General features: G+C 36.2%; 1 protein-coding gene across 1 annotated transcript in view; it reads left to right on the top strand.

The window, feature by feature from the left end:
- Positions 1 to 16,123, top strand: part of LOC117407251 (1,4-alpha-glucan-branching enzyme-like) — a 267,703-nt gene extending 251,580 nt beyond the window's left edge. The window contains exon 16 of the mRNA XM_059029676.1: positions 14,660 to 16,123. Coding sequence (XP_058885659.1) covers positions 14,660 to 14,716 — 57 coding nt within the window. The 3' untranslated portion in view covers positions 14,717 to 16,123. The remainder of the gene's footprint in view (positions 1 to 14,659) is intronic.
- The last annotated feature ends 1,386 nt before the right edge of the window (positions 16,124 to 17,509 follow it).

The following is a 17,509-nucleotide window of genomic DNA, read 5'->3' as shown; positions in this document are numbered from 1 at the left end:
ATGCAAACATATCATTTCCTATTGACTTGAGACATTTAGCTATGTTGTAAGCTCTTACTCAGTTTGGATGACCTATTATACCTGACCCTTTTTCTCTTAAGAAATGCAATTATATCCCATTGCAGGGATTTGCTTAGCAACAGTAACTGCCAAAAAGTATATTGAGTTAGTGACTCATTTTTTTGTAATGTAATGCAGATTAAGTTTGTATGATAAATAATAAATCAGAACAGTACTTGAAATAATTTTCATATTAAGGCTCAAAGATATTAAGACTAAAGCCATTGTTTGTGGTCAAGATGCTAATGGATGAAATAAATATTAAACATTTCAACTAAAGCCAGAATGTTATTATCATAACCCTGGTTCCCTGAAATAAAAATGTAACCATTACTGTATTTACTAGTGATGAGCGATTCATCTAAAATACAGTTCATTTCCGATTATTCAATTAAACACCAAAACCGACTTTGAAATATTAATGAACTGCACAATTTCTGTTGATTATTATACTATAAAACTTCACTGTCACCTTCACGTCGCATTCCAACCACTTTCGATTCCAGCGGTTCATGTGAGGCAACCACTGAAGCTGCTCTCACTCTGGGATCTGTTTGAAAAAAGTTATTGAAGTTTTACTGTAGTTTAATTAGAAATTAAAAAATAAAACATGACAGTGTTTTTTTCACCTAAGAATGATACTGTTAAAATAATCATCATCTGGATTATTTTCAAATCTCTAATCGATAATCGAATCGACTTGTAAAAGTGATAATCGCTCATCACTAGCATTTACCTTGTAGAGACCCAAAACCTCAATAAGATATATATATATATATATATATATATATATATATATATATATATATATATATAAGCTGCTCGCAGAGCCTGTGACACAGTCATGGCCCACCCCCGAGGGCATACAGGTACTATGCTCACAGATCTCAGTGTAATTTTTCCTTCAAGCCTGCTGCAATCATAGACGCAGCGACCTTGAAGGTTAGTGGTTATATTTCTATTTCAGGGAACCAGGGTTAAAGGCTATTCACACTATAGTGTTTATTTGCTGCGTTTTCTAGGGTAAAAAAATCGAACCTATGGAATTGAATACTACCTTTCATACTTGAGCGTAACAAAAATAAATAGAAACAGAATCGATTTTTGGAGGAAAAACACAGCGATCACCACCCCGTCCTGCTAAATTTGGATATAATCTGAAGGCAATATGGATCGGGTGCAGGCTGCCCCATGGTTATTGCTCTGAAGAAGATGAGAAAGAAAGAAAATAATGTGGATTCACCCTATAAACGAGCAATGGGAAAACCTAGGGGAGTACCACCGTCTTGTGCAAGAGCTGAAATTGGACGAGAGTAGGTTTTTAACATGTCTGATTTTATTTGGGCAAACAGATAGGTACCACACCAAACAAAGCAGTAAGCGGTAGGGAGTCAATGTGCAACTGCAAAATGTGTGAAATAGTGTCAAAAATAGAGGACCAATAAGAGTTCAGCCAGGGGCAGGACCAAAACATATGTAAAAGCGTGGCAGGGGCTTGTTTACATCTGTCACATGTTGGGTCAGTTTCAGGGTAAATCTTGGACAGTTTAAGCTTAGTCAAATGAATATGATGGCAATCAGCATTTTCAAATTTGAAACTGTCTGCTATCCATTTGGACAGCCTAGACAGGGCTTGACCATTGGATTTAGCGACATAGAAGACAAAAAATTGTTTGGACTGCCTCCAACTTTTCGTCCTGTCAACGTAGTATGCCAGGACCCGCTTTGGCCAGAGCATATGGAGCTGTTACTCTCTGTCAGACGAAAGGAGGTAAATGGAAAGCCTCCAATTCCACAGACGGGTTGAGATGGAATGCCGAGACTGTCTTCAGCAAAAAGGCAGGATTGGTACAGTGTAACCTTTGTCCTGGCCTTGCTATGAAGAATGTGCCTGCATCTCACTCACCTGCTTTGCGGAGGTTATAGCAAGCAATAAAGCCAATTTGGGCGATACAAATTTCAGCTCGGCTGAAAGCATGGGCTCAAATGGAGGCTTCATGAGTGCATTAAGTGCGCGTCAGGCGCGTCAGGTCCAGTTGTTGTCCATCCATCAACAGTCCAAAGCACCTTTGACCATTGTTCCATAGTCCAATTTCTGTGTTCTTGTGCATATTTTAGCCTTTTAGTCTTGTTCCCCTTTCTTAACAGAGGTATTCTTACTGCAACACATCCTTTAAGTCCTGATTTTAAGAGTGACCTTCGTACTGTTGATTTGATGGACAGTGACACCTGTGCCTTCTGCCAGTTCTGTTGTCAGTTCAGCACTTGTCTTTCTATTCCTTAAGGATATTATCTGTACCTGTTGATTATACTTTGGATACCACACCTTGAAAATCAAGTGATGCGAGCTATTTCACTCAATGTTTTTCCTTCTTTATGCAAGTCAAGGTTGTTATAATAGTAGAAAACACTGATGGAGGGTTTGAGTAAGTTGTTGATGCTCATAATGTACCAGAGTAGAAAAATACAACATGTCTAAGACTTTTGACTTATATATATATATAATTTTGTAGATGAGGAAAAAAAATTACAAGAAATAGATGTCTACAATTATTTATTTCAGCAATGCTAATTCAAAAGTATTCAAAGAAAATGACATTAATAGCTAGTTGAGGCACCTTTAGGAATAGTAACCTCTTTTAAACGATTAGGATATTTGTCAATGAGCTTTTGGCATGATTCTTGATTCGTGATTTTTGACCATTCTTCAATGCAAAATTGTTCAAGTTCATTCAAATTCCGAGGACTTCTCTTGTGCACAGCCTTCTTCAACTCATACCAAAGATTCTCTTTTGGATTTAGATCGGGACTTTGACTAGGCCATTCCAGAACCTTGATTCTATTCTTCTGTAACCATTCTGAAGTAGATTTTGATGTGTGCTTTGGATTGTTGCCGTGTTGGAACGTCCACTTGCACTTTAAACCTAGTTTTGTAGACCTTTCTAGAATTAGGTTCTGCATGATCATATTGAAATTTCTAACACCTTGTAGACAATACTATCATGGCATCGAAGGGTATGAATACTTTTGAATTAGCATGTTTGGAGTTTTGCAAAAAAAATGCTGAAATAAATAAATGTTGACATCTATTTCTTGTAAGTTTATTTATCCACAAAAGCAAAACTTTTGCTACAAAAGATTTTTCCATTAATTATTTGTTTTTGAGAAATGTCTAGAAATTATAAATTTCCATTGGGATACGTAAAGTGCCCCTCATTAGGCCCTATGCAGTCTAACACTACCGTCTTTGAATCAGTAAGAACTTCAGCTTAAACACATGATAGTCAAAATTGCATTGTTGCCCAGAATAACCTCTGCAGAAAAATCAGCAAGCTGCAGACAAGCCCTTGTGATTGTCAGACCATACATATAGATCCTCAAAGATAAAGATTAAATCTTTCTGACCAAATCCAGCCTTCTTGCCAGAAGCGGTACCTAAATTCCATGACTCATTTCATTTTACTACTAGAGTAAAGAAAGGTAACTACCAGTTGGACATTAGAAAAGCTCATTGCCACTATAGTGGGTCCCATGGAAAAGATCCCTGGTAGGTGTGTTAACTGCCACCACAGTGTGCCACAGGTTACCGAACAGTTACTGTGGTATTTATTTATGTATTTATTTATTCATTTAAGGAATGTGTCAACTACATGGTGTCAGCAGTTCATAGCCTTTGCCAAACATGTAAAGGGAAACAAATTAAAAACAGACCGTCTCTGCCTGGAAAAGCAATTGTATTAAAACCTGCTTCAGTCTGGAGGGCAGAGTACTAGAGAGAATTACATTGGCCCAGCATTACAAATTTAACAGCTGGTTTCACAGACCACAATTAGCACTAATCTTGGACTATCCAATTTTACTTTAGGTAAAGTAGTGTGAGATTAGTGCTAATCGGGATCTGTGAAACCAGCTATGTGTACTTACCACAACACTGCTAATACTGTCCTCTCAGTAATTACCACCTCCATTGTACCCTACCTCCTCCTAAGAGGTTTCTTTGGTCTACAAATTCAGGCATGGAGTTCCACGGAACTTTAATAAGTTAAAGAGCAAGAAAAAGTCCAACAGGAAAAAAAAACTAACCATGGGCATCCCAACTCAAACAGCAAGAGGTGCCATTGTAATGTTTCATTAAGAAAGTGTCATATTTCAATAACTATTTAATAAGAAATATTTAATTTAAGAAAGAATGATCTGGTGTAACTTGACAGTAAATACAAAAATAGAACATTCAGGCTGTAAATTTCGAATTGTGAAGTATGGAGTGACAAGTCACATATATTTGTTTGTGTTGTAAATGCTGGCATGCTTGGTGCTCACAGCAAATGCTTTGGGCTGAGTATGTAAACAAAGCTGTCACTATTTTTCTGTCACAGTGGCTAAAATATACAAGACACAGCTCATTTAATTTAGTAATTTTGCAAATGAGTGGACCTTCTTATTGATCAATTTGGAAGCTCATAAGGCTTCCCCTTAGCTTGAACAATGATGATGGCTAACATGTTAATTATTTTAGACCATTGCATAGTTTCTTGCTGATCCTAAGAAACTGTATGTAATTTTGTGTTCTGTGCAAATAATTGAGTTATAAAAGGTATTCCAAGTAACTTTAATTTCAATTAAATGAGTACGACTATAGAATAATTATTAAGGTCTTAGATCTTTTAGATGAGCTCTGGGTTCCATTTTAATAAAGAATATTGCCTTAAACAATTTTGACAAAAAAGCACAGCAAAAACATCAAAAGAATTAAGTTTTTTTTTTTTTTTTTTTTTTTTAATATTCAATTTTCCATCATCTCAAGGCTTGAAAATTAGATCTAGGTTTCAAAAATGTAATTATTGGAATAGTCAGTTTATCATGTATATTTTTCAAGTTATTTTTTTCTGTTGATAGTATGCCTGCTGTTTTCTATCCATAGACTCATCACAAATGGGATGAGTCTCTGGAAGGAAATCAATCCATTACCAGAAGGATTGTATAGTCTATTTAACATGGAAATGTAGGTCTGGCATGCATAATTGATATTATAGGGGTCATGACATTAGTTGCATCCCTTCAAGCTGGATTCACAATTAGGAAGCTGGCTATTAAAAATAGATAGGGTTTTTATGCAGAAGAGGAACATCATTTCAAAAAGCATTTTTTTATTCTTAAAGCCGAGAAATAACACAGTTAGAACTGAAATATCCGACCCTATACAATTTTGACTTCAGTGACAGTTAAACGAGTGTGACACATATCTTATTATTTCATTTTGGCCCTTTCCAACTCTTGTCTGTTTTTCAGGGAACACAATAAAGATACAATTTGAAAAATACATAGTGAAAGGACTGTGTTTTAAAATAAGTAGACTTCCATTTAGATGTACTGTAGTTGGTTTTCTTGGTTCATTACTTTATTTTCAACAGAAGTAGTATTTTAATTCAGAACTATATCATTCTGATAATATCAGTTGCCAAAAGAGACGACTGTGGACACGTGAGCTGTAATCCAGTACATACCTTTAAATCCGGTACGTATTGTAGCAGTGTGAAAAATTCCCCATTAACGACCCAAGAGCAAAATGAAATCAAAATGTAACCATGCACAGAACTGCGTAAAATGTAAAAGACAATGCAATTTAGCAAAAGATTAAAAAAAAAAAGTTTCCAGAATTAAAACAGTATCCCAAGTCAGTATTCAAAATTGCAGAATATAGTGCTCGATAAGGCCATAATGTCAGAGTTCACTTGTGAATGAAAATGCACAAAAATAACTAAAGAGCACAGATTTTAAAAAAATAAAATCATCACAGTATCTAAAACTGTTTAATGATTAACTTTTTACATTATCACAGCTTGTCTCGTTCGCTTTGTTTTAGCTGCATTTTCATCATGTGAAAATGGTAGGAAGTGCTGTGTAACTGCACAATAAAGAAAAAAAAAACGTGGGCTGTGATGGATAAACAAGTACATTGTACAATTGAAGAGATGGGCTTTGTATCAGAAAACTGGTGACAGAGTCGGAAATCGCATGTGAAGGGTAAATGCATTAATTTGTTACGTATATATAATGGTGATTGATTTTATTCTTAATACAAGGGCGGTAAAACGCGACTGACGTGTATCTGGGTAACGGATAACCGAGTGCTGACTGTATGAGATAAATAACAGCTGTTTTAAGAACTGCACCATCAATACTAAACAGCATATTTATAAATATTTCCACAACTGCAAAACTATAAAAAAAAAAAAACAATTAAGATTGTTTTATAAATGTTCTTTTCATTTTCATGTACATTCAGTCTTGAAATCAATCAGTGTCAATTTGTGTATGTTTCACTGCAGGTTGTAAATTCTTCCACTGCTAAATGCTGAGGTAAAATCCACATTTTGAAGAGCATTTTATTCTATAAAGAAAGAATATTTCATTCATCCTTTCTGCGACTGAATAGCAGTTTTGTGACTAAGGGTAAAATTGTCGATTTAAGGTTACAATTGGATTTTTGTCTAGATGCTTCCAGAGATGTTCCTGGATTATGTTTTCAGTGGAATAAGTAACAATGTGCATTATCACAATTATTGTGTTGTGGGATTTGATGAGAGTTTGGCAGCCCAAGCGAATTCAGGCAGCCCAAACTAGTTAATCCAAAGATTACTGTAGATTACTTAGTGACCCTTTGCTTTTTGCAGGCATTATTGTGAATGACCTGGACTCCACCCTGCTTTCCAGAATCTCTTTCCAGTATCTCAGTTTTTCTAAAGGCAATATTGTCTTTACCAAAGGAATGTTTTTTGTGGACATAGTAGACCATCAAAAGAAGAAAAGATTGCAAAGCTGATTCTGCTTAAAGCCACGGTGCTTATCCCTTACTGGTGTAGCCATGCTTCATGCATTTGAAAGGAAACTGAGATTACCTACTTATCCAACTCAATCCTACTTTCCTACTCGTATTGCTGATTTTCCTTCTGCCTGCTGCTTTCTTTCACAATGGCTCAAATGCAAGTCCAAGTAGCTTTTTAATACTTAGCAGTCCTCTGCTTTGCAGCTGAAAGCTTCAGTCTTCACTCCAACAACGGGGTTTTACTGATGATGTCTTTACCGAGTGTGAATGAGCAAGACTTTTTGGATTAGTCAGTTTAACCTTATATACATAGAACAATAATATCACCGTGTAACAATTTTTATTTTATTTTTTTGTTCTTGGGTAGTAAGTGTTATTTCCTAATTGCCAGCTTATGCCTCAAAGTATAGAAAATGGCTATTATTCCCCACAAACTTAGCTTTTGTGACCAGGACAGTGATATTTTGAAATTTACCTATTTCCAATGAGAAAACGGGCGAATTTGTGTCTTTTCGTTCACATAAAGTCAGAAAAAAACAACATATGAATCCAAATTAACATGTATTTGTACTAAAGTAATACAAAAATGACTACAAAAGATTTAGAAGTGAGTAGTTTTTCGAGATTTACGAATATACTGTAAATCACTTTCACGAATCAGTCCCCAAATGTAGTCTCCCAAATGTAGTCTCTCTCGTTATATTGTCCTTCACTGACAGCTCATCCAGGAGCCTCAAAGCCGTGCTGCTCCATAATGGTAACAAGTACCCGTCTCTTCCCCTGGCTCACTCGGTGCACCTCAAAGAGGATTACAACAGCATCAAGACCTTGCTGGACGCCTTGAAGTATGATGAGTACGACTGGGACCCCCGGAAGGTACTGATGCCACCACTGCACATCAAATTGGGCCTTATGAAACAATTTGTCAGAGCTCTAGATAAGGAGTCGGCAGCCTTCAAGTACCTTCAAGACTTCTTCCCTAAGCTGTCTGAGGCAAAGGTCAAAGCCGGTGTCTTCGTCGGACCACAGATAAAGAAGATCCTGGAGTGCAATGAATTCCCCAAGAAGCTCACTAGTAAGGAGAAAGCGGCTTGGAACAGCTTTGTCGCAGTGGTTCGGGGCTTCCTGGGCAATCACAAGGCTGAAAACTATGTGGAACTGGTTGAGACTCTGGTGAAGAACTACGGCACAATGGGCTGTAGGATGTCCCTCAAAGTCCATATCCTTGATGCTCATCTTGATAAATTCAAGGAGAACATGGGAGCGTACTCGGAGGAGCAAGGCGAGCGCTTCCACCAGGATATACTGGACTTTGAACGCCGCTACCAAGGACAGTATAACGAGAACATGATGGGAGACTACATTTGGGGGCTGATTTGTGAAAGTGATTTACAGTATAATCGTAAATCTCGAAAAACTACTCACTTCTAAATCTTTTGTAATCATTTTTGTATTACTTTAGTATAAATACATGTTAATTTGGATTCATATGTTGTTTTTTTCTGACTTTATGTGAACGAAAAGACACAAATTCACCCATTTTCTCATTGGAAATAGGTACATTTCAAAATATCACTGTCCTGGTCACAAAAGCAAAGTTTGTGGGAAATAATAGCCATTTTCTATACTTTTGAGGCATAAGCAATTAGGAAATAACACTTACTACCCAGGAACAAAAACTGTGTTACATAGTGTAATGTGTGAATACTATAAATCACACATTAAATGTCACTCACGTGCAAAATTCGATCTTTTGATTTGCATAATGCATATTACTTAAAAACAAAATCCACTACCAAATCATTATACGTAACAACTCTATGGCATCGCCATATGCATTGGAGCAGGGTATATTATGCCAAAGCACTGGGGGGCACGTATAGCTGTATTGCTTCTGTAAAATATGTACAAGACATTGTAAGAGAAGTGTTATGGTAGAATAAGTATGAAACATACGCTAACATTTTTATTTTGAAAACTGAGCACCGTCCGTCCCCCGTTCCCCCTGCCCTCCAGCTCATGTTATCTAGAGGCAGAACTTGAATTTCTTCATTCACTGTATCGACAGCAAAGCATTGAATTATGGCATAAGCTATATTGCAAGAAATGTCTCAAACCCTCTGTTGTTTGGCATTTTTTTGTTAAATGTCCAGACGACCCAAAAAATGTTGAATGCAAACTATACAAGCGGCTCTTGATATATCGTGGAGATACAACCTCAGGGATCACTGACAAGCGTAAGTTCATATTATTATTATTAGTAGTAGTCGTAGTAGTAGTCCTATTATAGTATTAAAATGTGACTGTGACTGAGAACCTGCTTGGAACGGTGTCTGTTAAATAAAGCTTTGTTTTGCCTAAGTCCGCTGCAGTTGGTGCTGCTGCAATGCAAGCTTACTGTATATATCAGGGCGGCAGTGTGGAGTAGTGGTTAGGGCTCTGGACACTTGACCGGAGGGTCATGGGTTCAGTCCCAGGTGGGGGACAGTGCTGCTGTACCCTTGAGCAAGGTACTTTACCTAGATTGCTCCAGTAAAAACCCAACTGTATAAATGGGTAATTGTATGTAAAAATAATATGATATCTTGTAACAATTGTAAGTCGCCCCGGATGCTAAGAAATAAATAATAATAATAATTTTGCAAGCAGCATCATTTATGTGTACATAAACAACATGTATTTTTATTTAAATGATAAAAACATGATTACTGTTCTATGTAACATATTTTTAAACTGCATATGAATGTTTTATTCCATGTATATGGATTACCTGTAAAACAATAGGTTTTTCAATCAAATATAAACTAGTACCTGTTAGTACTATTGAACTTTCAAACCTTCGTTCGGTAATGTAATCTTGCATGTAAACATAATGAGAGATTCAATCCCCAACTCTATTTCTAATTGAGTATCATGTTTGAAAGCCTCAATAAAAAGTTTTTTTTTTATTTTTTTTATTTAAAGTTTCCTTTTATTTTTTCATAAATTATGGCTTGGATTTTAGAAGGTTACTAACTGTAAAATTGACCCATGACTTAATATGGTTGGTCCTGGCCTGAGCACTGCTTACAAGGGCTGACAAAACATGGGTTTGAACTCAAATGATCCCTGCATTGACAATAGAAAGACCTGGGGCTATAGCACTGAATTAACAGATTTAGATACAGATTCCAAAATCCCCAGAACTTTTTAAGCATGTGAAATTAATATTTCCTTTAACACATCAGTATACAAGTATTGTTCTTCCTGCAATGTAATGTTTTATGTTTGGATACGACATGCTGCTGGAAACATTCAGATCATTGGACTGAAACACTATTTTTTCATGTGGTAAATGTGTCCTTCAGGCTTATACAGAAAACAAAACGATTTCTTAGGATTTATGATAAAAACCAAATAATCATAAGGTATTATTTGTTGTTTGACAAGGACATGTCTGAAATGTACCTGGATACTATTCCGCTCTTATAAATATATACAGTAGATCCATTTATCTTTGTAAATCTGAGACATTTCAGTTGAAATAATGTGAAAGCCAGACCAGTGTGTATGTATGTATTGTCATAGAAAGATTTTCATTTATATCAGAATTTATGAATTTCCTCATTCAGATTCATCCTAGTTATTGTATCAGTGCCCTAGATAAACCCCTGATGAATTTTTATTTAATATGATTCATACCCCACATGTGAGTGGTTTAATTTATTCAAAATAAGACTATTACAGTATTACAGATATCAATACAACTTTCACTTTGGAACGCACACTTGCATGAATGGCTATCGTATTGCCTGAAAAAAACGTGATATAGCACTCTTTATGGGAGATCAGTTCACAGTACAATAATAGCTTTGTGCAACATGCAGAGTTTGTTTTTTCATTTTATATACACATATTTGATCCCACAAGCCATTTTTCATTAAAGTATTATAAGATCTTACAGAGACATCTAGTGACAGGTTGTGTGAGTTGCAGTTGTGTATTCACCAGTTTATATCACTGCTAGGGTTCTCACCAGAAAACGAGGACATCTAGACGGAATCACCAACACTAAAGACAGACTATTATAGTTTCAAATGCAAAACATTTTTTATTTTATCTTCGTCTGTCTGCTTGTGAATATCGATTGTGACCATGCAGTTGTGCATAGGACTTTTCAAGAACTATTCATCTGTGAAACAGGACAGATATAAAACACCTTGACCAAGTTTACAGACATGCATTTTATCTTTGTTTGTGAAGTTGATAATGTAATATGTAAAGCCAAGTGTTTGTTGCTAGCAGTTCCAGTTACTAGGTTAGGGGTATTCCACCCTCAAAACCATAAACCATATCACCAGGTGTACCTTTGAAAGAAACATTTTGGGAATATCCATGAATAAAAACAGGTATATCTTCTACTGTAAGTTTCTAGATCGATTCTCAAAGTGTTGTGTCTTTATGGCAATTTAAAGATTACAGTTATATAAAGTTTTCAGTCACCCCAAGAATGTTTAAAGGTTCAAGCACAAAAAAGTATGAATAATAAAGCATGCCAGTGTTATGTTAAGCATTAATGATGACAGAACTTGCTTTGAAATTGTATTTGGTTTCAGTACAGAGGAATATATAAGTAAGCAATACCACACAACACTGTGTGCAGTAGTTATAAAATTACTGCACGCCCTGCGTGCTTTGTCTTCAACCACCCAGGAAGTGCAGTCATTGTATAACTACTGCACACAGTGGAGTGTGTTATTGCACTTATAAAATTACTTTGTTAATTTTATAAAAATAGAACAAAGTAGTCCCTATGTCTCAGCTATAGAGACTATAAATTGACTTGAAGGACTTATTATTGCTGAATTAATTGTTCATTTATTTTTGTAGATATGCACATTTATTTTTATTTATTTATTTATTTTTAAAAAGTCACCAATTAGTTTTTTGTTGTTTTCTCCTCAATTTAGTAGTATCCAATTAATTTGTTTAGCTCAGCTCACCGCTACCACCCCTGTGCTGACTCAGGAGGGGCAAAGACGAACACACGCTGTCCTCCGAAGCGTGTGCTGTTAGGCGCCCGCTTTTTTACACACTGCAGACTCACCATGCAGCCACCCAGTGCTACAGTGTCAGAGGACAACGCAGCCCTGGGCAGCTTACAGGCAAGCCCGCAGGTGCCCGGCCAGACCACCGGGGTCGCTGGTGCGCGGTGAGCCGAGGACACCCTGGCCGACCTAACCCTCCCTCCCCCCGGGTGACGCTCTGCCAATTGTGCGCCGCCCCCTGGGTGCTCCCGTCCTTGGTCGGCAAAGGAATAGCCTGGACTCGAACCGTCACTGTCCACACTATAGGGCGCATCCTGCACTCCACGCAAGTGCTTTTACTGGATGCGCCACTCTGGAGCCCCTGATTTACTTATTTTTATACTCTGCTTGAATGTGTATTGTTTTTTTTTTCTGTAAGTAAAACTACACAAATTTAAAAATAAAACCATTTACCTACAGATTGTATACACATTGATATGTACATTTGATGCTTCAAATTACTGTTTCCCTACAATAATGTCACTCTGCGCCTTTAAATTATAAATGCCTAGCCTCGAGACTCTCAGTGCATCAGCTGGACACTGGGACAGGCTTGCTGGGTGTTTCTCATAGTCAACACAAGCACAATTGTTTACTGCATTTTAATACACACTGATGTCTACAACTACTATACTGAGGTTTACTTGAATATTTCTTGTTGGTTTTTGTTTTGTTTTGTTTTTCATCTGCTATCTCTTTGTTGTTAAGGTCCAACGCAACCACTCTCTACCCCAGTTATAGAGCTGCTGGTCGGCTGTATTCTCTACTAAAGTCCGGTGCGCTGAAAAACACTCTCGCCGAGGCCGAGATAAAAAATAAATAAAAAACACATCCAAGGAAAGTGATTAGCATTTTAAATTTATATGATTCAGTTTAATTGCTGACAGTGTTTGACTAAAAAGCTGAATATATGAACTAGTTGAATATAGGTGGCGAAATTCACTTTTAAAAGCTGTTAACCCATAAAGTTAATTTAAATTTAAAAAAATGTGATGAGGAAAGTACAGTTGGGACCAAAGATGGTTTGCATGCTGTGTGTAGGAGTGTACGAATTAGTAGGAAACGGGTCAGTTTCATAAAAGCGGTTTGCTCTGAATCGCAGTCGTGGCACCTCGCAAATTAAAATTTGGGTTACATAAAACTTTCGCAGGGCTGCGACATTGCTGATTTTCACTGAAACTTGTGACAACCAGACAGCAACTGCAAGTAGCAATTTTCATCGCAACACTGTTTTAGGGCATAGCATGCTAGCTGGCTGTCGATTTAGCAGACTAATCAGAAGGAAGCGTATTTAGGGACCAGTCAAATCCTCTTCAGAATTAATATCAAGTACCGATTGCCAAGAAATTAGAACTAATCTTAGGGAGGTCAAACATATTTTTTATATTTAAACAGAAAAAAATCTAAATGGGTTTTATTAATCAGTTTTAACTTAACAAAGATAGGTTAAAAAGGTTTTCAAACCATTAAAAAAAGCCTTTTAATGTGCAAAAGTCAGCTCATTATTAACCTGGAAGTCCATCTTGGATTTACTGTGCATGAATTGGATTTACTGTGCAACTAACTAAGTTTCAATAGCACAAAATCACAATTCAAATGAAAAATGTACATGTGCTGCATGCTTTAATCTGTGCCATTTATTAGATCAACAAATTGCCATAGATGGATCTCAAATAGCAATGTTGTCCCCTGCTGTGAATGAGCACCTGTACATGTGCAGGAAAGGTTTTAATTCAATTAATAATCCAGCCATCTCAGATATCAAAATGTCTGTGTTAGATGTTGTCTTTCGATACCTTGAGAGTTCAAACAGCAGTTTTATTTGGTGATATTGGTGATAGATGGCTTTTGGGAGACAGTGAGTAAGATAATAATTAGAAAATTACAAAATTACACGTAGGCTTAGCCTCCATAGCCTCATATGACAAGCCACCACTAATACTCACTGACATCTTTTTTCTTAACAGAGAAAAAAATGTGCAAGGTGTGTGTCAAGCTCGGGCACAGGTATTTCTTCCGGATGTCTGTGCTGTCTGACCTCTAGATGAGATTTTACCAAAGCCAAGTCAAATTTGGTCTTCTTGGATGTGTTTACATTTTCTTGTTGACCTAAAAGTTGTTTGAGCATCCGTGTCAGCGGGGTGTTGAAAATGAGACATCATGTTGAGTTTGTGACAAACGTTTTTTGCTTGAGCTAATCTTGATCGACAAAGAAAGTCAATGTAAATATAGCTACTATCCAAGTAATAAATACACAGTATATACATGTCTTCACCATTACAGCAGTTTAATAAATGTCATGGCACGGCGTTATTAATATGGTACAAGTGTTTGTTTGACTTGAAGATTTACTGCTACATGTATTGTTTGGTACAGTATGATGTTTCACATAGTTTGTTCCAATATAGTCACATTTTGTAGTATAAATTTTGGTGTACCTTGAATTGCTTCTTAAGAAGTACTATTCATCAAACCTGCCTAAATGTGTGGTGTTTTATCATTGTGATACATACACATACTTAACTATTTTCTCTTGGATTGTTTCAGTGTTTTGTGAATGTTACAGATTTAAAATGTGGCAAATTTTGTAGATAATCACATGGTGCAGTTGCTTGGAACAAAATGCACAGCGGTTCTAGCAATTTTGTACCTACTAAATGGGTAATGATGTATCTAATTACTGTATGTGTTTGTTTCAATTTTCTAGGTTTACATTCCGTGCAGAACAGCAATTGTGCTTGCAAATGAGGATCTTTCTCATTAATGATTGGGCTACGATGACTGCTGTAAAAGGGAAGACAAACCTGCATTGAATAGACGTGTTAAGCTGCTTAGTTTAATTTGGAAATCTATGTGACCTTCCACGAAAAAAAAAAATCAAGTATGCATTGATAGGTATCCTGTAACGTTTGAAATGTGTCAGTACAACAGTTTGCTTTAAACCTTGCAATTGTCCTTGTAAAGAATGCTGCTGTTTTATTGTTGCCATCTAAAGAATGTCTCTCAATTATGCAATGGCCTAGCTCCCTAATGAATGTGTCTCACCTGCACATTCACCCATCCATGCTGAATGTTTCAACATGAGAGTAATGAGCAACCTGGCTCTACATATTAGAAATCCCTATAGTTTGGGTTAGAAAATGACCAGTATTAAGATTTGGCCTGAAAATAGATACCTTAAACATATCTAAATTAAAATTGTTAACTTGAATTTATTGGGCTTGCTTCCAGTGTTCAGTTAAAACTACAACTATCTATACCGTTCTAGTTTTAAATTAGCAAACAGTGCTGTCATTTTTAGCAGGATCAGAGTTGGTTACTGGATCCTTACAGATTGAAACATGTATTGTGAAGGAGTTGATTTCAATGTGTCACCATAATGTGGGTTGGAATGAAAATTCCCCTATTCGGCACTGGCTTTGAAACCAGTGCTTAATAGTGGAGTTTCCATTCTATCCCATGTTATGTTGATGCTCTGTGAAATATAATATTCATCTAAGTATGCTACTAACCTACAGGATATAAACAGAAATAGAACAGAAACTAATTTAAGTCCACTGATACAACATATAATACCTTAAAGAAGGACTTTTTTTTTTTTTTACTTAGAAGTAAAACAAACATCTTTGTCATCAAGAAATGGGTGATGTAAACCTAGGTTTGGTAGGTAACATCTATTAGGTATTGGTTTGAATTGTAAGTTTATGCTGTACACTTTAGTTAAACCAGTTTTCATTAACACAAGAGGACAATGGGTTGTGTATTCTTTGCCTTTCTATTGCTGAGTAATGCTGTTAGGGGTGAAGACATTTAGAAATCAGTCACAAATTATACCTAATAATTATAAAAAGGGAAATTGTACCTAAAATTTAAGAACATATAGTTTTGTATATTAAGTTATGTTAAGTAGTGTAAAACAAAAATATATGAAAAGCTGCTTTTTATTTTGTTTTCATTTCATAGTAACTTTTATTCATTCAAAGTTGGCTCCATGACACAGATACGTGGAAAACCAGTTTTGATCTTATGATATTCAACTTTATTTTGTTTCATTGTCCAAGACTGAAAACAGAATTGCTCTAAGCTTGTTGTCCTTAAGATGAACATTTGTTTCCTGCCAAATGCAAATAGTATGGAAAATAAATCATAAGCATTAAGAAAAATAATTACTACTGTGGTGTTTCCTTTCCCAAAAACATATTTTAGGGAAATATTTGCATACCTTGACTTTACTTTGTATTGCTTTATCCAAAAAAACCAAAACAATTATGTTTTGAAGTTTCTGGTGGAAGTCACAGGCCTAACATAATGTACTGTTGTCCATAGTCAACTACACTATATGTGCACCATCTTTATTCTTCATCGTTTACCATTAGCAACTGACAAGTGGAATCAGTGCTCCAGATAAGGTGTTGGGTCACTGAGTAATTTACTCACCAATTTAGACACTATGTGAGTATTTTGGGTGAGTAAAATGCTACATTACCATGATCCATTTCCATTCTCCAACTACTGCTTGCAGTATATTAACAATAGACCATTAAGACGCTGGGAACTAACAAAGTACAAGAAGCTTGATAGCATGCAAACTCAAGCTGTGCAGCAAAATTGCTATGTGTATTCTTTAAGCATTAGATTTAAATGTCATGTGTAATTGAGATTTCTTCAATGCCTAAAACACTCAGTACGCATCTTATCTGGAGTGCTGAGTGGAAGTGACAGTGGATTATCAGGCGAGCCCACAAAAAAAGTACTGTAACTCTGATTTGTTGTCTTATCATTTGTGTTCCTAAAGGCTTCTCCAAATTATACATAAAATTAGATTTTAAATTCACTTTGTAGCACATGATAGAGGAGGAGTCCTCTGAGTTGCTCATCGATCCCTTTTAACTGTAGAAAAAAAGTTAAAATTAGAAAAAGGCTATATACAGTAGCTGAAGACCTGCAGTCATCAATTGAAAAAGACAAGATCCATTACCTGCAGATCAGCACACTGTGTAGGCAATCTGTGTCACAACAACTTCAGTTTACCTCTTTACCAGTTCTGGATCTCGTTACTGATAAGGTATGTGAACTGATTTTAAGGTATTTAACTCTGTAACCTTGGCATCTTTGCGGAAGCTCGTGGTCTAATATGGATGTATAGATGTATGCATGTATGCTGTTTAGATTGTCTTACCTAGGTCTAGAATGATAAGACACAAGTCTTATAATCATATTGTTCTGTTTCACTTCAGATCACGTACAGTTTCAGGCAGAGTATATTAACATATGTTTAAAAGAATATTGTGTAGTATTTATATGGTAGTTTTCACAGTGTATGCACTGTAAAAGACACAAGCCCAGGCCAAATTCTAGCTGCTAGTTATTTTAACACATGCAAACAGAAGTTATTTCATGAGAAGTTGTAATGCAATCAGCCAACCAACCTAAGGTAATTCAAAGGTGAGGTAAGATCCAAGTATTTAAGTGATAACAATACAGGCAAAATATCATTCTCGGCCAGTCATTCAAGTGTAGTGTTTTAAGCATTTCTGTAAAGTAGACGTTGCTGCTG

This window comes from Acipenser ruthenus, chromosome 9 (genome assembly GCF_902713425.1).
Source record: "Acipenser ruthenus chromosome 9, fAciRut3.2 maternal haplotype, whole genome shotgun sequence".
Taxonomy (NCBI): domain Eukaryota; kingdom Metazoa; phylum Chordata; class Actinopteri; order Acipenseriformes; family Acipenseridae; genus Acipenser; species Acipenser ruthenus.
Note: the sequence above shows the minus strand (reverse complement) of the source record. Positions and strands in the feature narration are given on the sequence as shown.